Here is a 23,983-nt window from a genome sequence, read left to right on the forward strand (position 1 = left end):
ACGGTGCTTTACGAAACACGCAAAACGTGCGTAATGGGAATATGAATCGCTGATTACCTCGGGAGCATTCTGTTGAGAAGGTGCTCGGTCTTTTTCTTCTCTTCATCCAGCTGCACTGTCCGCTCTCTGATAAGGTCCTCGAGGTTGTTCGAGTACTTTTCTAGCATTTGAAACATCGTTTCCACGATGTTTGCTTTCCTGCGAATGTAATTATCAGCATCGTTAAAGTGAGAATGTTTTCAGTGTATTGAGAACCCTAATATTGTAGGACAATTTTATCGACACAAGAATATTGTACCCGAGAACAAAGCAACAAAACAGGCAGCACTGATATGTTTTATAAGTGATAAGTGATTAGAAAGTTCGATCACATTGCGGCGTGCAACATATGGTTGTATGTTTTCACAGCTTCAGCCCTGCGCAATGGACGACCAAACAGTGTCAAAAACTGCTACAAAGGCTGTTCTAGACTTTATAAAAAGCACTGGAGTAGACTGTAGGGTACTACGCTAAGTGGCTATTGTACCTACGCACCACCTCTTCTTGTCCCCATCATCACCCTTCATCCGTCTTCACTTCCCCTTTCCCTTATCCCCTGTGTAGAGTAGCAGGCTAGAGCGAACTAGCTCAGGCCGACCTCTCTGCCTTCTAAAAAATTCTCACTCTCTTTCTCAGCCCTGCGCAAAGGGTTTATTAGAAGAGCGGACTATCTTGATACAGCCGTGTTATGCATGTTGAAATCCCAGTGGTCAAAAAGATATGAATCTGCTGCCGATGTCATTCTTTCCGCAAAGCTTTGGTACTCATTAGTTATCTTCGGCGAACTTTTGTCATTTACTGCCGCACTTTTTAAATGCAAGAATATTGATAATGTGACCTTTAGTAGCCAATTATTGCGGTGGATTAACAAAACCACATGACTGAATATTTTTGTTATGAAATAAGTCTACAAAGTTTGAGAGAAAATTTTCAATTGAAATTAGAGTACATGTACGTCACTTCTACTGTAACACTAATACTTCATCGCTAAAACAAGATCGCCAAAATTCATGTTTGTTCCTGTCTCTCAGAAAATTTGAGGCTTAGCTAGTCATTACCTTGGCAGACCTGTTCGGCTTAAGATATCCATTCTATTCACCCGAATGTAAAAAATGCACGTATCAAATATAGATGCAAAATGTTTCCCTGCCTTTTAACCTGCGACGCGCTATGACGAACGGACACAATTTCTGACCTTTTTGTTACCCCCTCCCCCCCCCCCCCCCCTGCGTAGCTTTCAACTCGCTCTCAGTGCTTAAGGAGATCGCGCGACAAATCCCTTTTTGGGAGCCAGCTTCCACTTGATCCTTTCTGAAAAAATAATAATAAAATAAAAATGTGCGGCAATCTATCCGCAAGGCAAATAACTCTTGTACTGAAGTCATTTGATGATTACTTTAAAAAGAGTTGCAGGGCCTCATTAGGCATAGAATTTCCTGTAAATACACCAGAGGTAACTTCGGCGCTAGTGTGTATGGGAGCTACAGTGCACGGCGCTTCAGCGAGCATTAGAATTATGGGTAGCACACTGATATGTCCAATGTTCGTGCTACCGGCTTCAGTTGGCTTCAGGTGGCTTGGAGCTTCTTTGTCGCGAAACAAAAAAATGAGCAAATCTTCAGTAGTTGCGCTTCACTATGTTAATCTGTTAGGCTTACCATTTCAAATCGGGTCGTGAAGTTCAAAAGGGTTCATTCTTTCCTTCGAAACAAAACCGACACGAAACCGAAACACAGAAATAAACGAAGCCACAAGCGCGATTCGAGGCCCGCAAGTACGCAGACTAGACCAATCTGTGTACTATCCATCATTACCATGGTCGCTGAACGATCGCAGCACTGGAGTCCCCTTTAGATAGTTTAAAAACGAAACTAAGTGCAGTTGCGCACTCGATAGCTGCACTTTGCACTTTGTTCGAAGCAGCGCTCTGTGGCATCGTGGGAAACGCCGTTCTCAGTTTACGCACCTCCCGTGATACAACGACTTGAAGCGGTCCGCGATGACGTCGAAGTCAGGCCGCATGTCGGGAGACTCCGCCCAGCATTGACGCATTATGTGCAGGGCTTCGGGTGGGGCTGTTTGCTTCGACACGGACGGCCTGATGAGAGGCGGCGGGTGCTTCAACTTCTCTATGATTTCTGCGAGGAAGACAGTGATGAAGCAGGGCCTCGAAGTCGGAAGTCGACACCCACTATCAGCTTGGCCTATTTGCTGACAGAGTTGCCTTTCCACTTTTCATTTCTGCTATGGCGGCTCGAGTAACGAGTGACACTCATATTTCTACTCGAAACAATCCGAGTCGAGCACTTCAGGTTTTCAGAACACGCAGAAGAAATCTTGCAAAAAAAAAAGGCAGATATCACATACCTTGGGAATTGATGTCATGCGAAGTATGCGGATGGAAGTTCACTGCGTTGTAATTTTTTTATTGAGCGAAACGTTACGAATGGCACTACAGAAATATACTGATGCAAGTACAGACACACGTTAAACAGCCGCATATGTTTATATAACCAGTTGTTTACAGTTGCTTAACGATGCCAACAGCAACATGAATACTAGCAACACCAGAAGTGGTAGGCTGATATGGAGCGATGGTGCTCGTGAGTATGGTAGCCCTGGATTTTGTTACATAACTAAACTTCAGCGGATTGCGCCTAAAGGACAACTCTGGCGTTCCTTTTACGATGTCAGGGTAATGATGTTTTTATGTTCCTGGGGCATTTTTGTCACGCGCCCGATAGCTGAAATGCTTAAGAAAGTCGAAAGTTAGTTTTAGTTGTCAAAAAACCAGAATACCGAAACCAAAACCCAACCAAGTGTGCTTCTACGTATGACGTAACACTTTGCCAGAACCTGCCTGGTTGTGCATAACGCCACCAGATTGCACTACTTGTTCAGGCCACAAAAGTTTGTGCTTGCGGTGATCGGCTAAAGCGCTTACGCTGTTATTGTGAATATATGGCGAACTGTGTGTGACCCACAACACAACACCAATTGCCACCCAACGCACACCCACCAACAAGAAAAAGGAAATTGCGTGCTCAACCAAGGAAGCGCCAGCCGAACGCACACAATCCATAACAGACAGGCAGACGCTGCAGTGGCACATCAATTCAATCACTTCCGCTTTGCAAAAATCAACGTCACACACACACACACACACACACACACACACACACACACACACACACACACACACACACACACACACACACACACACACACACACACACGCACGCACGCACGCACACGCACACACACACACACGCACGCACACACACACACGCGCACGCACGCACACACACACACACACGCACGCACGCACGCACGCACACACACACACACACACACACACACACACACACACACGCACACACAATGTTGCCATTAATTCTGGCAAGCGAAGTGATGTGTTTGGGGGCAAGCTACGAAATTTAATTAAAAAGATTCTGCAAAACTCTCAAGCCTGCAATTTGACATGAATGGAGAAAACGAACGTATCAAGTGAGAGAGAGAGAGAATAAAATAAGGGGAAGGCAGGGAGGTTGGCCAGAAGTTTGGGCATCCGATTCGCTACCGTGCACTAAAGGAAAGGGGAATGGGGAATGAAGATGAGAAAGAAGGAAAAGAGGAAAATAGACGCACGGAAAAGAAAACAAGAGGGCGGGGTGCTATAGCCTATTCAATAGGTCACTACCAAGCGAAACGTTCTAGGTTTTCAATGATTTTCTGTGCGAAGACAGATTGTGTCGGCTTTCGAGCTGTTCTGACAAGGGTCTGTCGTCAAGGCGGGCTAACGCAGCAGTTAGCGGCTGTCTTTGCACACTGTAGCGAGGATTGTGACAGAAAACGTGTTCTATCATTTCATAGCTGCCGCAACCAGTGATTTGCTTTGAGATCGATTGACCTCGAAAAATTGCCTGAGTTGACCTTTGACTACAATTGAAGTAAATCCGACGTAATGGCTATATTATAGAAGCACATATCCAATTCAGGCCTTGCGTGCCTTAAAATGCACATTTGTGTTTTACCTATGCCAGATACGCGCGCCACTATTATAGCCACTTTTTACGTGCAACCGCATTCTCGGTCATGTGTTGTCATCTGGTCAGCGTTACAGGAAGCACACTACAGTGAAAGCGATGTTTTTACGCTTTCAAACAAGGCGGAATTCTCATCTTCGCGTTCTTCTGACAGTGTCCAACAAAGTCCCGAAGTACTGAATAATCGTGTGGTATATTTTTAAATTGATGTTTCAATAATCTTGGTAAAAGTGTATGAATAATTTCTGCACTTCATGTCAACACAACGACGATTCTTTTTGTTATCACAAGGCGTTCATTTAAATGTGCATTATAATGTACACTCGGTCTCAATACGCGTTTCAGCACGCGTACCAAATCCAGCCTCAAGCGGTTGGTGTTAGGCTTTTTTGGGATTAAACTTAGGCATTTTTCACCTAGGAGTGTTTTTTGAAAAGACAGAAGGTTTTCTCGAGACAACAACCATAACTCAGCCCTTGCACCTCTAAATTTCTGACGATGAGGCTGTTTTTTGTTTGCCCGTTACCTAGCCCCGAAAAACAGGTTTGGTGCTGAATCTTAGCTGAGCCACCGCGAAAGCTACTGAAAGCCGAGGAGCCTCCTGAACAAAAAACTACGCGAGTAAGCAACATGCCAGAGCTTGCAAATAAGGTATCTTCCTCTGGATGCTACGACTTGGGATGTCCTCAGCGAACAATTAAGTTCCGGTGCTGCATCTTCCTATGCATCACATCTGCGTGACACGGGTACTAGGATATTACCAAACAACAAGAGTGTTTTTCGCGAGCAAATGTAAAATTTTGGTATAGGCGAGTTTGGTTCATTCCTTGCGCATTAGGACCCAGTGTGACTTATAGTACACACACATGGGAGCAAAAGCTGTTAGCCATGCAGGCGCAATTTTTTTTTCTCGAATAATAATGTATGTGCATGCATTTCAAAGATGTGTTTTGATTTCACCTTTGTGAGACCAAATTTATCGGTGCTTGAGGAGAATGTGTAATGTTTACTGATATGGATAGCCATCACCACAGCCACAATTGACGTTTCACAAACATTAGGGTCTGTTTGAAAAGTACTTTCGATACTGGCTTGACTGTCTGGTAAAATACTTGAATGCCACGCAGAAATATGGGGTTCAATTCCTGCTGGGAACCTGGCATTTGTTGTTCATTTGTTTGTTGCCTGTAAGCACTGGCACATACCCACTCTGGGGGATCGGCCACGAAAGCTTGCAGTAGCCTATATGTGAGACACTGATTGTAAGCCTATTATTAAAAGAAGAAAAAAAATAGCAAAATATATTTCAAAATAAAATAATAAAATAAAGATGAATCAATAAAAGAAATAGAAGAGCTAATACTAGCATTTATTCTAGGTATTCTTTGGCTCATCGTGCCGATGTCAGATTTTTCTTTACACTTACGCGTTGAAATATTCCATGTCTGTTCTGAACGTTCTTGAGTATACATAAAATTTTAATCACCTGTGGCACATACCCACCCGCGGGTATGTGCTAAACGTCTGGCGGAAGGTCTTTATGACGTACGCGATGAGATTGTGCCATTAGCCACGTCATGAGCAGCCAGACATATTCGTCGAAAAATCGATTATACACTAGCACCTCTAATACTAACTTTGGTTCACCCCGTGTTAAGGTTGTCATCATCAGAGCACTCAGACATAGGCGGCAAGATAGATAGACGCCAAAAGTGCCTGCAGTAAAACACACACACCCACACACACACACACACACACGCACGCACACACACACACACACACACACACACACACACACACACACACACACACACACACACACACACACACACACACACACACACACACACACACACACACACACACACACACACACACACACACACTTCGCATTTTTTTGCTTCCGTGAAATCAATTGTTCTAGTCAATTGTTCGAAATTCATTGTTCTGGGACCAAACCTGGTGCGAAATCCATTGGTCTAGTTAAACTTAAGAATTATATTGGTACATATCCTACATCTGGCATACGTTTGTTGCGTATATAAGTCAATCAGCTGTACAAATAAATAATTAAATAATAAACGATTTTATTAAAAGCACACGTATTTCTTGTGAGCAGCAGAAATAGTATAGCGGCACCTGGTGGAGCAGATGTCAACCACACGCTTCATTCTGAACGGTTTTTGAGATCTGAGCCCACCAAGGCCGACGTGCGAGCGCCACTACCAGACACCTAGCTTAGGGCCGATTCAAGATGTAGGGAACAATAGAGCGATCGACCGCTGATAAAGCAAGAAAATTGGTTAGTAAGCCAGCGTGCCACAGCTTGCTCAGTAGGTCACTATTCAACATTCACCACTTTATTGCTGTCACCAAAGCACACATAGGAGTGGCACTACTGAAATATTCGCTCGAAAATCCACAACAATCGGCGCGATTGTAAAAAGAAAGAGTCGGTAGTTGTCGAGATACTGGCCACACTTTTCCAACTTTCCCACCACTGTCATTTCGGAGCAGAGAGACAAAGAACAGCGAGTGCGCTGCTCGCGTCACGCCTTACGCTGTCATGACGCAAAGAACGTCGCCGCGATTGGCCTAAAGTAATGGGGCGTCCAATCTGTCCTCGCCCAATTGCACGGCAAGTGTGACGGCTTGTCCGAATCCTGTCAAGAGCAGAAGCACTGCGCCGCGGATAACACGTCGAATGAGTTGGAAGTACGATGCCAAAGTAGACTTAACGAGGCGTTAGAGATCTTTCCGCGTGGGCTGAGCTTCCGGAATTCCCCGTGCACCCAATCTCGAAGTAGTAGAGCAGAAAAGTGAAAAAAGAAAAAAAAGGTAATAGGTAAAAATTTGCGCCAACTGGCTCTCATAAAACCGTAAATTGCTTTAGATGCCAAGTGACGTGAACCCGAAAGGCTGACGTTGCAAAAGAGACTACGAAAGTAGAACTAGAAACAATGTGAGGTATAGTAGAGTAATTCTTGTTTATGAATGGGCTCGCTGTCATGGCTACTTGTTCAGCTAATACGTTTTTTTGCTGAGAATACGACTATAATGAAGAAAATATTCTCACAATAGAACACGTTCCATGGCTCTGTTTCGCGAAGGCACGTGACCTTTGTGGAGGGTCTTGTATGATGGCGTGGAAATTGCCGAATAAGATGAAAAGAAAGAAGAAGTAAAAGGAGAATTCAAAAAAAGAGAAGAAGACGAAAGAAAAAAAGAATTGAAGAAAACAAACAAGCAAAAGAATAAATGAGAAGACAACACTGGCAAGAGGAAAAAGGAGAAGATAAATTAAGTAAAAAGTAAAAAAGTTAAAAGAAGTAAAAAGAAGTTGTGCACAAAAAAGCAATAGCAGTAAAAGAAAGAAAACAATGAGAGAAAAAAATAAAAAAAGAATGAAAGAAAGAAATAAAAAAAGAAAGAAAGAAGGAAGGAAGGAAGAGAATAAAGAAAGGGAACAAGAATCAATGAGAAGTACGACGGAGCATTAGTAGTAGAACAATGAGTAACAAGAATAAGATGGAGAGAGGAGAAGTAAGGAGTAAATGAAGAACTAAGGGGAAGGAGGAGAAACGCAAATGGGACTCCCGTACACGGACTCATTGCAGATCCACTCGCCGAGCTGTTACGGCACCGCGATTTATGGCGATCCGCTCGGCCTTGCACGCTTGTCTAAGCGTTCCCCGGGGCACTGCAACTCGCGAAGGGTCCGGTTAATTGTGTAACCGAGTTCGGACGCAGGGCCCGGGCACGTCGCACGCGGCAACGGTGCCCGACAGCAAACACGCACAAAGCGGTCCACCCGATCCAAGCTGGCTTGCTCGCTCAGGCATGGCGGCGCGCTCTCACCTTCGGCCGTTAGAGGCAGCATGCAGTAGGGGTCTCCCCGGAGCAACACCTCCTGCATCACGATGGCGAAGCTGTACACATCGCCGGACTGAGTGCCACGACGCAGCAGAGAACAGTCTCCGCGGAGCAGCTCGGGCGCCGTCCACAACAAGTCTGCGAGCGATGAGAGGAGGAAAAGAAAGAAAGAAAGAAGGTCCCGTGGGACACGGAGAGATTTGTGCCGCTTCAACTGCAACCTTAGCACTTGTTTTGTGACCTTTTTAACCCGCAAAACTAGTTTTTCTTTGTCTTCGCGAGACTTCACGATGACATTTGCTCACTCCCTATTTCTTCTTTGTGTTAGAAGGTGCCAGGAAAAAAAAGAAGAAAAGGAAAAGAAAAAGACATACCCAAAGACGCGAATCCCAAAAGCCAACAGGAAATCAGACATGAAACGTGCTATTCGAAACCTCGTTCTAGTTGAGCGGATGCAAGTTTGCATTCTCCGTTTGTCGCTAAACTTCAAAGGCCAGTTCCAAAAAGGCTAGTTCTTTTTACTCGCGTCAGAACACTGCGTGCTTTGTTTGGGGTTTGCTGTGGTGGCGCTCCCTATTCGACACTTCAGAGAAAGGCTCTTGTATGTGAGTTCTTTCTTATAAGGCTATCGAGAATGGCAGGATGCTTGTGAGGGGAAGGGAGGGGGGAGGAGACGTGGGAACCGGAAATGAAGGCAGTTTTGCCTCCTGTGGTCTGCCTTCCCCCGCCCCCCACCCCGATTACGAAGCTTCAAGCAACTCAAGCACTGCCCTCTCAACACGACAAACTGCTCTCTGTTCTTTATAGGTGATTGCCGATAAAATCTCAGAGCAATGCTTTGTGAGCAAAAGACTATTAGTTGTTAGTATCTGCTGCAAAGGGGCAGCTGTGTGTAGGAAGTCTAATTAAAGGCTCTAGGCCGAGACGTATTAAACCAGAATAACGAAAAAAAGAAAGTAACAGATGAATAAATAAACAATTTATTATTACTATTATAAATAGTATTATAATCATCATCATCATCATAAACAACAACAGGAACAACAACAGCAATAGTATCTATAATGTATATGTGCAACGACACAAGGACACTCGCTGCGTACAGATGCGTTCGTAAATACATGAAGATAATCGTTAAAGTTTCCGAAGTGCGAGTGGGCTACTGGAATGGTCCCGAAATGGGCTGGTCAGATCGTAGAATTTTCCGGCATAATATATACAGTAAAGAAGGTAATAACTGAAAGGCATAAGACAAAGAATTTAACCAGAAGAGCGTCAGGATGTCCATCACAGCAGGTGGGAAGTAATGATAGAAACAGAAAGAAACGAGCGTATCACAAGGGCGACCGAGGTGTTTACCTTTGGCTGACCTTACTAGAGTTGCGATGGCCTGAAGATCCTGGAAGGCAGGCATACCGTAGTCGGTGACTTTGAGCACCCAGCGTGAGTCGATGACGCAGTTACGTGACGTCAGGTGTCCATGCTGTCTAATTGGCGAGTTGTGCAGGTACCTCATACCCTGCAATATATATACGTACAGACTGTTTGAGATATCGAGTGCGCATGGACAATGTGCGACCACTGCGAGGGCAGTAGTTGAATGTACTATCTTACACGCTGAGAAAGAAATAAACGCTGAGAAATGAAACATGCCCGGAAAGAAATAAGAACTTAGTAGCTTTGTTTGCTAAAAAGTGTTATTTTTACATTACATATTTTTTGTATTCCTTCGCACTGAGTGTCACACCCTGCGAATGACAATGCCTCGATTTTTGAAATGTTAGTGTTTGTGTGCGAGTGTGTGTGCGTGTTTGTGTGTGTGTGTTTGTTTGTGTGTTTGTGTGTGTGTTTGTGTGTGCGTGCGTGCGCGCGCACGGTTGCGTCGGGAAAGTAACTTTTGTGGAAGCACCAGAAACGCATATGTACCGCAAATGATGTTGAGCAGAAATGATTCGACTCATAATAATAAAATGGTATGACATTCATCCTAGAAGAAAATTGGGGAACGTGCCCATATGAGGAGCAATCAAATAGAAGTGCACAAAATTGCTAGCTGGTCGGTGGAAGATATATGCAAGGAAGCTTTGGAACATGGACAAAAAATGCATCAACTGTGAATTGATGGCGTCGCATTTCGAACAAGCATAGGTAACCATGGGATATAAATGTAGAAACAGGCAATTGCCAACGATGCCAAACACAAGCAAAGGAAGGAAGGAAGGGAATTGAAAGTGTATCATAAAGATGAGAAGAAGAAGAGGGAAGACAATGTGTGGTGGATTCGGCCGCATATGTAGGAGTGTACCAGGACACAATGGAAGCTTTCAACTAGTCTAGTTGTCTATTTGAGTCCATCACGCAAGAGAGCTGACACCATTAAATACCGCCCCCAAACCATCACCAGTAACATAGTCCTCATCATCATCATCGTCATCATCATCCACAAGAATGACGAGGACGAGCACGACATCAATAACAACTAATAAAAACACTTACTGAGATTTACGGTTCCTAAAAAAAAACGATACCATTATGAGGTACGTCGTATAGAGGAAGGCTCCGTAAACCTCGACCCCTCTATGTTCTTTATCGAAAAATGGTGAAGAAGCTCACATGGCAAAGACTTGAGGAAGGCGGGGTGCTATAGCCGAGGATGAAATCGCTATGTAAATCTCGCCTCGACGTGCCACTGAAAAGTTTGTTGAACGCATGGAAAGCATTGAAGAATAGTCGATCGAGGTTGCCGCACCGTTAGTGCATCTAAGTGTGTCTGACCCTTCCTTCAGATACTTTGGAGACAAACAGCGCAAATTAATGTACGTACTGTTTTGACACAAGCCAATAACATTTACATTTCAAAACTCCGAGTCTTCGATCACGTAAATGGCGTCTGCCGTGATGATGTTTGCCGTGGTAGAGAGCCTCAAACAGTAAAAAAAAAAAATGCAATGGTGTACATAGCAACCTTTCTCACTAAGCGAACCTGACCCTTTCAGTATTTTCAATGACGCGCTCCATTTTCACCGAGGGGGAAAAAGTAAAAAAAAAAAGAGAAGAGGGTTGTATCGAATAACATTCCTCCAGGCTTCGCCGTTGGAATGTATCGCCGAGGGCACCAAACGGGTCGTGTGCCAAAAAACGACGTTTGTTTTAGCGCCCTTATATTTTCTCTTCAATCGTTCTGCCTTCGGGGTTGCGTTCCATCAGCACTGCGGACGAGTATACGCGATCTCGCAGAATTTGACTGACGTGCATTCCAGAGCCTCGGAGGCTGTATTTGATTCCCAGGGAAGAGTGGGAGGAAAAGATGAATGTGGCAAAACAAAGAAAACAGATATAAAAGACGAGACGGGGCGTAAGAACATCAAGTGTTCTCGTACAGCTTTCATTTCTCGCCTGTGCCCCGAAAACAAAGCACAAGACAAACAGACTACAAGCGAATTTCAAGAAGAAGGTGAAAGCGAGCGAGGAGAATCACAAAACAAAGGCGAAAAAGAGAGAAAAACGACAGGAGGCGAAGAAAGGGGTTTGGCACGGTTAAATCGTGCGGGCGCTGTCGGCGGCGTATGTGAACGATATGCGAAAGCCCCTCCGGAGCTTCCAAAAGAATGATAAGGATATTCGCCTAGAGCGCGCCGAAATCGAGAGAAATGATGACCGAATACAGAGAACGGGTGGTTGGTAGTGGAGGGGCTTAAACAAAGAGCAAGAGGCGAGCGATCCGCAGCTGACGCCATGTAGATAGAGGTGCACATAAGTCAAGAAATCAGCGGTAAGTGACGAGAAGGAAGATCGAGCGAAAAGAACGCCAGGAAAGGAATTTTGCTGAATCTGATGATATACAAATAAAGAATAAATCGACAAAAGAGAGAAGAAAAAACGGGAATGCCTGTCGCGAGCATTGGGTGAGCGGGAAATGAAGTGCTATACGGTATAACGTCGGTACGTCTTTCGAACGCCGGAGGAATCGTGTCGCCGCCTGTCGAAAGGGCGGCGCTGCTGTCGCCGTACGTAATGCAGCGTGAGCTCTGGGTTGTGTGCGTCGCGCAGTCGTTGAGACGGAGAAACAGTGAAATGGAGAGAGTGGTGCTGAGAAATGACAACAGCTCCGCGGTGCCGGTTCAGCGACATTGGCGGCTGAGTCGATGTCGACACTGCAAGGTTAAAGACGGTCGCTAGCTCACTCACTCGCCTGGCCAGCCGACGACAAGCGCCAAAAGGCACGAAGTTCTCTCTCTCCCAAATATAAGGAGTAGTGTCGAGACAGCAGCTTGTTTTATTTCTCCTGAAGGCGCTACGAAAAGCAGTGAAGCAAAGAAAAAAAAAGAGAGAAGCGTTTTGAAGGAAGAGAAACAGTACATCCCGTGTACGCAAAATCACGTGACAAAAAACACTGGCGCTTGTCTTTTTATGACCTCTACGGAGTGAGAAAAGGTCCGCCACTCAAGGACCACCAGTAAAGAGCCTCGACGCCAAGAGAATTAAACCCGGTGAGTTGGTCGTAGGAGTTCCGGCCGTATAAGAACACATGCACTCATATAAAAAGTGTAAGGAAGATAGCATGAGTGGTGGCTGTGTTCTCTCCACTGAATCCTTGTAGGATAGAGTTGCTGCAACGATGCGATTGGTAAGCTTAACGGGACCGCGTCTCTTGATCGTCGTCACTGGTGGGCGGAGAGTAATGGCAGTCGGTACATACGGTTAGTGATTCTTGTTTTTGATAGAGCGACGCACACCAAGTCGATGTGCGGGAAAACAAACACAAAGCGAGTGTTTTTGTGCGCGCTGACTTACGGATGTCGTCATTTATTCAGGCCACTTGCGAAGAGACTTGAAAGGGAAGGCGAATAAGTAGAAAGAGAGAGAGAGATAGAAAAAAAACGAGGGAGAAAAAAGATGTATAGAGGGATGCCTCTTGGCGAGTTCAGCGAGAAGCTGAACGGTTGGGTGTTGTTATCGTTTTGGAAGGTACGTAAACCAGCTTTGGATCATTGCCGAGGAGGAGTTTGAAAGGCTCGAAATGTTCACGGGATGGACGAATCGGTGAATGATTGATGCCGCTGTCTTTCCGGTGGTGTTCGAGTCCGGGAGAAGATATTGAAAACGGACGGAAGTGCTTTTTAGACATTAGGAAAATGAGAGCTTGATGGTACTGTTTTGATGTGTCTATAGCTAAATAAAAGGCTCTAGAAAAGATATAAGAAAAAGAAATAAGTTTTTTTCCCGGTAAGGTGGGAGATACGCCATATGATAAATAAACACGAGATAAAATAAAATGCTCCTGTTTATGCCGCCGAACGAAAAGTCAGGTTAAACGAAAAAGAAGCCCTACGCGTATAAACGATGTACAGTCCTCAGCTACGTACAATATGACTTTAGTTCATTGTTTAGGCTTCACTTCACGTTTAGGCTTTACTGATGACACTTGTACATACCCCTTCTTATAACATGATGAACAAAGATAACTATTCGAGTTTTAAGGTATTTATACCTTGGAAATGTTAGATATACAGGCCAGGGAATCACACGAAGTGTTCAAAAAGGAAAAAAAAAGTTTGAAAATAAAAAAAAAACATTTCGGATACTATCATAGTGTATTAGAACATACAGTGGCTAGAATAAAGCTCTCGAAAGAACTGGCAGCTGCAAGAACGTATTCTGGTTCCTAACCCGGGGAACGAAATTCCAATGAGGAAAAGATGAGGGGATGGTATGTTTACGATGGCTCGCTTCACTTTCGAAACGGTCGCGTACCTTAACAAGGTCGTTGAGTAGCGACAGGCGGAATGTCCAGTCCAGGCGGATGTCCTCGCTGGCCAGCACGTCGGTGAGCGAGCCTCGCGTGCACATCTCCCACACGAGCGCCGGCTTCGACGGGTCCGCCAGGCAACCCAGGAAGGAATTGATGTTCTCGTGGCGCATCTCATACATCTGTAATAACGACTTTGTTATTAGGCATGGATAACCTCACTCACATGTCTCAATCGCTTACATTATTTTCGGGTTTTTGTATTTGTTACTGGTCTGTAAGAGCCCTGAATCCCGCGTCTCCTAATAATCGAAGGTTTCGGTGCAAGTTCGTTAGGTCGGACCGTTGTCGGATCTAACTGGTGGCAGTGAAATACGGTCATTGACCCAGTGTGATGATGGAATAATGTTCCGTAACGACGTACAAATTTCTTGTTTGTCGATTCTTCTTCACTCTCAGTGAATAGTCGTAATTATCTTTCATCTCGATTTAATATCGACCTGTGAGACTGTACGAAATAAGATCCGCCATTTTTTCTCTTGAGTAACAAAAGCTGGCACTACTGTTTACATTTCACCTCGTACATTTTGGATTAAATTGCAACAAGCCGTATGTAAAGATGCACGAAAATGCCCTTCGTCACACTTCTCATGCTCAATAACGTCCGACCGCAAAAAATTATTGTAAGAAGGGATAAATTAGCTCTAGGACACCATGTTTTTTTCACATTTATAGTATCAGTCTCACATGTTTAAAAACTGAGAAATTCAAAAACTGTAGAGTAAAGAAGTACTTCTGCAAGACAGCGCCGCATATTATACTGTTCGGGAGGTACTGCCTTCTTTTCTTTCTCGTCTCTTCTTCGCTCGGTTATGCGTGACGCATGACAAGGTTAGACTAAAAGGAGCTTCGCCCCTAAAAAATCGCAGCATATCCATGGAGTGGGCGATGATGAGTGGGAAGAATCTTCCGTTCGCCCACGCGTCCGTCCTTGCGTCCGTCCGTCGGTGGATCCGTCCATCCGTCCGTCTGTCCATGCATCCGTGCGTCCGTCAATTCTTCCGTGTGTGCGCCTATGAGTCTGTACTTTCGTCCACACGTCCTTGCGTCCATCCATCCATCCGTCCGTCCATATGTGCGTCTGTCTGTCCATCCATCCGTCCATCCGTTCGTCTGTCTGTATGTTCGTGCGTCCGTCCGTTCTTGCGTCTGTCTGTCTGTCTGTCTGTCTGTCTGTCTGTCTGTCTGTCTGTCTGTCTGTCTGTCCGGCCATCTAGTGAACATTCCAAGTACCACCATCTCGCATCTTTTCATTATATATTCATCATATGCAAGTACCCATGCAGCCGACATTATAAGGTGAGATTCTAAGAATGTCGCCATGTAGCCGACATTCTAAGGACTAAACAAGAGGTGCCTACTATGACGACGACATGGGACATACGACCCACAGTGTAAGGAGCTTCGCCCCTAAAACGAGCTGTTATGGTCGACGTTTGCTATGTGATGTGTATAGTAAATGATCATCAACATGAATCGACACGCGCTCAATCACGTCCTAAGCACACTGTACTGTAGGTTGACAAGAGAAGCCGCAGCTTGCAACCACTAATCGGTGTCTGCCGTCCGTGTGTTGCTTTGTTAATTTTTAGTTGACCCGTATGGCGAGTGGGGGGACTTGCCAAAGTCCTGAGGCAAGTGCTATATGAACTTTTCAGGAGAGCTGTTATAGTCGAGGTTTGCGTGTGTCGCAGTTGGAAAGAAAAATAAAGAAAAAGAGACTGGAAATAATAAAAGTCGAGGAAGACGCTGTAGAAAGAGGTAGAGAGAGATACTTTCAAAAAGAAGGAGAAAAGGAAGAACGGAAAGAAAGATAGAAAAAGATAGTCAGAGGAACATACCTAAAGAAAAAGAGATAGAACGACACAGAATCTAAAAAACATGAAAAGAGAGCAAGCATGATCATGTATAGTATAGTATAGCGAAATGTGGGAAAGACATAGGTGAGAGGGTAAAAGCCTAGTTAAATCAGGACAGGCTAGGTGCCCACCAGATCTGTTGTCACTAATTCTTGCGCAACTTAGTGCGAGTTGTGCTTACTTTTCCACATCTTTCTTCCCCTTTTATTCTCATCACTCTGTTTTAGGGGCGAAACTCCTTAAGGTGTGAGTCGTGCGTATGTAGTAGCCACCTCTCATTTTATTCCTTGGAATGTCCACTGGATGGCGTACCTGTATATGATGAATGTATGGACTTGTCTTTTTCCAAGGCTTAAACTGAAATTATTGCCGCTAGTCAAAACGTCGTCTCCAGAAACCTACCCCATGTTTTTCAAATTACTCATCGCATTCTTCCATTTTCCTTTTCTTGCTTTTCTTTTGTTTTTTTTATGCGCTTCCTCTCTGTCCATTTGAATTTGTTTCTTTCTCTTTCCTTTGTTTGTCTGTTTCTCTATATCTCGCTTGCTCATACATGCTCTTCTTCTCGTATCTTTTCTCTCCCTCTCTTCTATTTCATTCTTTCTGTGTGTCTATTTTTCTTTATATTTCTATTTTGATTTCTAAGTTACGCTTTCCTGCCTCTTCTCTTCCCTCCTCCACATCCTCACAGCGCTTTTTCACCCCCTTGCCATATTATACTATTCAAGGCTACGTTTCGCTCTGCTTAACTACCTGGTTATCCGAGGGGTTACGACAATCACCTGCACATCGTCGGTACGCGAGTTTGAATCCCGTCTCGCCAAGGGGGTTTTTCGCTGACAACTTCTGCATTTTTCTCTCTCCCCGTATTTATTTATATATTATGTTTATTTTATTGCGATAGAAATTATATTGACACTCTCGGCTGGATTTTGCCACCAGCGTCGCCGTTACTCACCCTACACACACACACACACACACACACACACACACACACACACACACATATATATATATATATATATATATAAATATATATATATATATATATATATATATATATATATATATATATATATATATATATATATATATATATATATATATATATATATAGTCTAGTAGATCCTCCGTGAGCGGTCACAACGTGGTTTATTTCGACGTTTCGGCCTAGAGTCTAGCCTTCCTGATGAAGGCCAGACTCTAGGCCGAAACGTCGAAATAAACCACGTTGTGACCGCTCACGGAGGATCTACTAGACTATATGCAACGCTACGGCCACTCAACCACCATGCCTGCCTATATATATATATATATATATATATATATATATATATATATATATATATATATATATATATATATATATATATATATATATATATATATATATATTGTTACGGTGAGATGCCTTTATTTACAGGAAAATGATGAATGCGATACTCCAGGGATCTGGCCGATCACCGCTCGTGCCAACCTCGTTCTCCTCTTCTTCCACGCGTCCCCTCAGTAACGTAGCAATTCCCCCTTCGCAAACGATGGCCACCGGGCGAGTTAGGCTTCGTTGCGATGATGATAGCGTTTTAAACAGGCAACATGAACGACGTTGGTCTTGCTTGAGCGGCGGCCAGTTGATAACAGCTGAGACGTTCCAGGACAACAAACGGACCGGTATAGTTGGCCAGAAACTTTTGGCAGAGGCCGCGCTTGCGAAGCGGCGTCCAAAGCCACACCACATCCCCTTTCTCAAACAATACGTGCCGATGACTTCTGTCGTAACGGTTCTTGGAGCGTTTCTGGGAGACGAAAGTTCGAAAATGGGCTATGCGCTGGGCCTCTTCTGCGCGGCTAATGGTTTCGGCGAGAGTAGGTTGATCAGTCTCGGAAAAAGGGAGGATAGTGTCAAGAGCTGTGCGGAGTTGGCGTGCGTAGAGCAGATAAAATGGACTGTATCTCGTTGTTTCGTGATGTGCAGTGTTGTAGGCGAAAGTTATAAATGGCAAAATCGCGTCCCATGTTTTGTGTCCAGAATCAACATACATAGAAATCATGTTCACGAGAGTCCTATTAGTTCGTTCCGTCAAACCATTAGCCTGCGGGTGATACGGGGTAGTGTGACGAAAATGGCACGAAGTAAGACGAAGGAGGTCTTCAACTACATCGGCCACAAATTGGCGCCCGCGATCACTGATGATGACACGGGGGGATCCATGACGTAATATAACGTGTGACAGCATGAACTGTGAAACTTGAGTGGCCGTTGCCGCAGGAATCGCCACAGTTTCGGCGTAACGTGTGAGGTGGTCAACGCCCACGATAATCCATCAGTTGCCGTTCGTTGATCGCGGAAAAGGGCCGAGCAGGTCAACACCTACGACGTCAAATGGTGAACTCGGGGGTGCTATGGGATGAAGTAGTCCGGCTGGCGGAGTCGTAGGACGCTTGTGGCTTTGACATTGCTCACAGCTCGCAACGTATGCTGTCACACTTTTACGCATCTTCGGCCAGAAGAAGCGTTCTTGCGTGCGATAAAATGTCATAGAAAAACCCATATGGCCAGATGTTGGGTCGTCATGCATTGCTCGAAGTACGTGTTGTCGTAGACTTGTAGGCATAACTAGAAGTAGGCGAGGGCCTACGCCGGAATAATTCCGGCCATCCGGAAAACGCCATCCTTTACGACGAAACTACGTTAACGGTTCGTTCCGGAAATAAAGAAAGAAGCGAGACTGTTGTCATTGCGTTGATCTGCTCGAAAAGTTGTAGGGTCAGGAAACGGAGTATCCACTACAGCCAAATATTCATCAAAGTTGTCAGCGTCACACTCGGTTGTCGGAAGGGGAAGTCGTGAAAGGCAATCGGCGTCGGCATGACGACGACCGCTCTTGTAACAGACTTCAAAGTCGTGTTCTTGCCATCGTAACGCCCAACGAGCAAGACGACCAGATGGGTCCCATAGTTAAGTGAGCCAACATAAAGAATGGTGGTCCGTGACAATCGAGAATCGGCGTCCATAGATATAAGGGCGAAACTTGTGCACGGTGAATATGACCACGAGACATTCCAGCTCTGTGACAGTATAGTTTCGCTCCGGTTTAGTTAAACAGCGACTGGCTTAGGCAACGACGTGTTCAGCAGCTCCATGGCGTTGGACCAAGACGGCGCCGATACCTACACTACTGGCGTCGGTATGAACTTCTGTGGCAGCAGATGGGTCATAGTGGCGAAGTACGGGCCCTGACGTAAGAACAAACTTCAGTTGCGAAAAAGACGACTCGCATTCCGCTGACCACCGAAAATGTGCGTTCTTGTTGAGTAGGGACGTCAAAGGGTAAGCGAGGTCAGCGAACCTGGGCACGAAGCGACGGAAGTACGAGCATAGGCCCAAAAAGCTTCGCAACTCTCGTACCGACTGAGGTTGTTTGAAGCTGCTGACTGCAGAAACTTTCTGGGGGTCGGGTCGAACGCCCTGCTTGTCCACCAGGTGACCGAGAACGAGAGTCTCACGGCTGCCAAAGTGACACTTCTTAGAGTTCAGGGTGAGCTTAGCTCTCTCAAGGCAGGCGAGAACAATGTCTAGGCGATGGTTGTGTTCATCGAATGTACGGCCAAAAATTATAATGCCATCCAGGTAGCAAAGACAAACTTCCCACTATAGTCCATGTAACACAGAGTCCATGAAGCGCTCAAAGGTGGCTGGAGCGTTACATAGGCCAAATGGCATTACATTGAATTCAAATAGACCATCTGGGGTTACGAAGGCCGTTTTCTCTTTGTCATTTGGGTGCATGGGGATTAGCCAATAACCAGATCTCAAATCTACGGAGGAGAAGTACGATGCCGAATGCAAACAATCGATGGCATCATCAATCCTGGGAAGCGGGTAGACATCCTTTTTAGTAACAGAGTTGAGCCGTCTGTAATCCACGCAGAATCGCCATGTACCATCCTTCTTTCGGACAAGAATGACAGGGGCAGCCCAAGGGCTACACGATTCTTGGATGACCCTTTTCTTTAACATCTCTTCTACTTGTTGAGCAATGACCTTGCGTTCCGCAGATGAGACACGGTGTGGTTTCTGCCGGATAGGGTGAGCGAATCCTGTGTCAATCTCATGGCGAGTACGCGACTCGGGTACACTTATTTGCTCTTCATTCTGCGCAAAGTCAAATATAGTAGCGTGCTTTGCAAGGACTTCGACCAAAGCTTGACGTTTTTCTGATGATAGCGACTTGTTTACCATACTCAGAAAGTTGGCTTCTGTATGGTACGGTGCACGAATAGGATCTATGCTCTCGTCGCTTAAAGATGCAATAAAACTGGTCGCATTTTGTTTGAAGAGGGCGAGTCGCATTCCACAGGGTAGCATGACAGGTTCATTTGAATAGTTCGGCACCCATAAGGCCGATCGCCTATCACTGATCGACAGAACACAATGTGGAACGAGCACATTTTTTCTTGGCGCAATTGAGAGGAATGGGCTCCACAAGAACATCAAATTTTCTGGCGTCCGAGGCAGAGGCGTCAACGCGTATGGTCTTCATCGAGTTGGGCGGCAAGACAACAGCCTCAATGACGGTTATAGATCCTTGACAGTGCCTAGGATCGTCAGTAAATGCCGATAGCATAATCTCTCCAGCACCGCAATCTACAGTAGCCCCACACTCGCGTAGAAAATCGATCCCCAAGATGATGTCATGGGTGGAGCTGGTCAGGACAGCGAATTCAGCCTCGAAGACCTTGTCACCCAAAGTGACACTAACAACACACACACCGATCGGGCACAGTGTCTCCCCGCTCACTGCACGAAATGATGCACAACTGTCCCAGCGAAACATCACTTTATGTCCTAGCCGCAATTTGAAGTTAAGACTCATCACTGAAACAGCTGCTCCAGTATCTATCAAAGCCACCGTAGGAAGTCCATCAATAAGCACGGGGACCCTATTTTGCGTCATAAAAACGGGTGGAGGCATAGGTGGATGTAGTGAAAAATGTTCGGCGACCTCACCTCCATTGGCCGCACTACCTAGTTTCCCGGAGGCGGGGAGGTGACGCGTCGACCAGGAAATGGGGAACGGAACCGGCGTGTTCTGGGGGGGCGTCAAGCTTCGCATGGAGGAAGGCGAGTCATTGCGTAAATTCCGGTGGAAATTGCGTCCTACATGTGTATCACTGTGGGTCGTTTGCTGGAAGCCGTCCCCAACGTACGCGTCCCGCATTGAGCGCATACCACCGCGCCAGCGGTCTTGTCGAGAAGAAGCTGATGATCTTTCGTAGTAGCGCTGCTGGGGGCGACGCCTTTGACCACAGAATCGAGCCACATGTCCACGGAAACCACAGTTATAGCACACATGGGCCTCACGCACGTCGCCAAACCTTCCATGAGGTGCCATGTGCCCATGATCGTCCCACGAAGACACCATTGTAGGTGGTTGGCGGAAGCCGTTCTGGAAACCACGGCGATGATGTAAGTTGTCGGTTGGAGGCTCTGGTGCTCTTGATTGGGGCACATCATATAGCGTGGCATCAACGGCAGCGCACATTGCGTCGTATGGCGGGGAGGTGTTGATAGCAGGTGCCCTCGGTGGGTTGACAGCATCACGTCGTCCAAGCTCTTCGCGTACGATTTGCCTGATCATTGAGGCAAGATTACAGGAGGATGTTGGAGGGACGTCGACACTTGCAACGGTGGTGACGTTGGCAAGTCTACCAAATTTGGGAGTGATGCGCCTAGCCTTCTGGGTCTCAAACGTGCGGCAGTGTTGTATTACGTCCGCTACAGACGCCAAGGTGGCCTTGCTGATGAGGAAATTGTAGACATCCTCAGCAAACCCTTTGAGGATATGCCGTATACCTTGTCATCTTCTTTCATGCGTGGGTCTACAGAATTGCACAATTTCAGAATCTCTTCAATGTACGTTGTGCATGTTTCACCGGGGACTTGGTCACGCTGCATCAAAGTTTGCTCAGCGCGGTTCTTCATCAATGGGTCCCCGAAGCAGCTCGCTATTTCTTTCTCAAACGCTTCCCAGGTCGTTATTGTTTCTTCGTGGTTTTCAAACCACACTAACGCCGTTCCTTGAAGAAATAATCCAACGTTGGACAACCGGGAGGCGGCATCCAAACAATTGTATTTACTCACACGGTTGAAGTGTTTCAGCCATTCGTCGACGTCTTCTCCGACCCTCCCAGAGAAGCTTCGTGGTACTATGTGTCGGGGCCACGTTGCGCCAGACAAAGAGTGCGTGGTGTCGCCGTCAGCAATCGTATCCATAGAGAGCGGTGGTAGACCAGCCAGTCGGCGGCTTCGGCGTAGTTCTTGAGGTAGCGCTTCCGTGATCGTTCGCTTGGGATCGCTCCGCTGTACCCCGCACCTTCCACCAATTTTGTTACGGTGAGATGCCTTTATTTACAGGAAAATGATGAATGCGTGAGTCCACGGATCTGGCCGATCACCGCTCGTGCCAACCTCGTTCTCCTCTTCTTCCACGCGTCCCCTCAGTATCGTAGCAATATATATATATATATATATATATATATATATATATATATATATATATATATATATATATATATATATATATATATATATATATATATATAAGGGAAAGAAGTGTATACCTAAGGGCTCGTTTTTCCTTGTTTTAACACAATATTAATGAGATATAACAGACAGTAATGCCAAGGAATGTACAGGGGAAGTTATTAAAACCAATGGAATGTAAATAAGAAGACAGAAAAGTGGATGAAAAAATTACCAACTGTGAGCAGGAATCGAACCTACGACCTTCGTTGGCAAGTCTACCAAATTTGGGAGTGATGCGCCTAGCCTTCTGGGTGTCTGTTATATCTCATTAATATATATATATATATATATATATATATATATATATATATATATATATATATATATATATATATATATATATATATATATATATATATATATATATATATATATATATATGACAACGCAAGAAAGAATAATAATCAAGAAAAAAACTCCGGCGCGCGAAATAGAACGTCGAACGTCGGACCTATGAATCGTGAGTGCGAGGCGTTAGCCACTGAACCACGAAGCAGCACCTCCTTTAAGGTTCAAACGGCAAGCTATTTATATCTACCACTTACCACTGGTGATGGGCATCTCGGGGGAAACTATCGTGTTTTCAGCATTGCCAGCAAGATAACGCAATGAGCACGCGTCGCCAAATCGTTACGACGCGGTGGCGCGCACTTTCATCTCCCACTCGTACTTTGCCCCGCGGACAGGGCCGGGTGGATGCTCACGCGTGCGCTTGCTTATCCCTCGGTGGGGACAATCATACGCCTTGGCTGCCTTGGGCTTTCACGGGAATAATTCTGTTGTTGTTACCGGGCGCGCAAAGGTGACTGCAGTCATTGCACAGTATCCGTTTGCGAAAAGGACGCGATTTTCAGACACAGCGAAGTAACACCTGGGACGCTTATTCGCGTTCATCTGTACCCGTGAGTACGTTCGGTGCGTCATTTGTGCGTGAGAAACGCTTGGAGCGTTTCGATCTGCTTGCCATTCTGCGCGTGACCTTCCAATTTGTTGCGTTCATTGCTTCGCCTTTGTGGCAAAGCTGTGACTTTCTTTCGTTGTCGCTGCACTCATTCTCTCGCCTATCAGAGTTATCGCATCCGACATCAGATGGGTTGGCGCACGTGTTCTGGGAATGAAGCAGACGAAGAGGAAGTAGACGACAAAAAAGAGCATCCTGGATGGTGATAATGATGGTAGTTTTTTTATTTACACTGCTTGGACGAACGGTCGACGTAAACAGCTTCGATGTCAAATAAAATGTCAACAATAAATTCGCACCGTAACTTGCTAACTTGCGATGATAATACTTCTAGACGGGGAGGGTGGTCAAAAGACCGAGTGAACCACAGCCCTCTCCCCGTTTAACCGACTCCTTTTGTTATGCGCACTGCAAAATTTTAGTTTTTTTTAAATTGTAGAGCTGGCTTTGCCACATAAAGAACTTTTGTGCAACAAAGCATGCTTTACAAAGCTCAATATCAAGGTCAATAGCTGTATCCGTGTGCCCCTGTGGCATTCTGAGTAGCAAGGAAAAGATGTCAAGGAAGACACCTGCCCATTAGTCGAACACCCGCATTCTTCTCCAAGCATAAACATATCTCTTTCGAGGAGACCAACGCGCCTTTGTTCCCAGTGAATCCACTTACAGTTTTGGACCTCATGCGTAGACTCGAATGCTTTGTAGAAGTGATCTGGCAATGAACTCATGATATGTAATGTCACTTGTATTACCAGTTACTAGATCATTAATTCAAAGACAAGAATCACAGCTTGCTGCGAACGCACA

The 23,983-nt window shown here is 45.4% G+C and overlaps 1 protein-coding gene across 2 annotated transcripts in view; it reads right to left on the reverse strand.

Annotated features, from left to right (window-relative positions):
* Positions 1–23,983, reverse strand: part of LOC119166869 (retinal guanylyl cyclase 1) — a 205,713-nt gene that overhangs the window by 18,962 nt on the left and 162,768 nt on the right. For both annotated transcript variants that reach the window (XM_075891432.1, XM_075891433.1), the window contains exons 9-13: positions 13,713–13,889; positions 9,318–9,477; positions 7,944–8,096; positions 2,006–2,177; positions 58–198 (exon numbers count right to left, since the gene is read on the reverse strand). In XM_075891432.1, coding sequence (XP_075747547.1) covers positions 58–198; positions 2,006–2,177; positions 7,944–8,096; positions 9,318–9,477; positions 13,713–13,889 — 803 coding nt within the window. The remainder of the gene's footprint in view (positions 1–57; positions 199–2,005; positions 2,178–7,943; positions 8,097–9,317; positions 9,478–13,712; positions 13,890–23,983) is intronic.

Source organism: Rhipicephalus microplus, chromosome 1, assembly GCF_043290135.1.
Source record: "Rhipicephalus microplus isolate Deutch F79 chromosome 1, USDA_Rmic, whole genome shotgun sequence".
Classification (NCBI taxonomy): domain Eukaryota; kingdom Metazoa; phylum Arthropoda; class Arachnida; order Ixodida; family Ixodidae; genus Rhipicephalus; species Rhipicephalus microplus.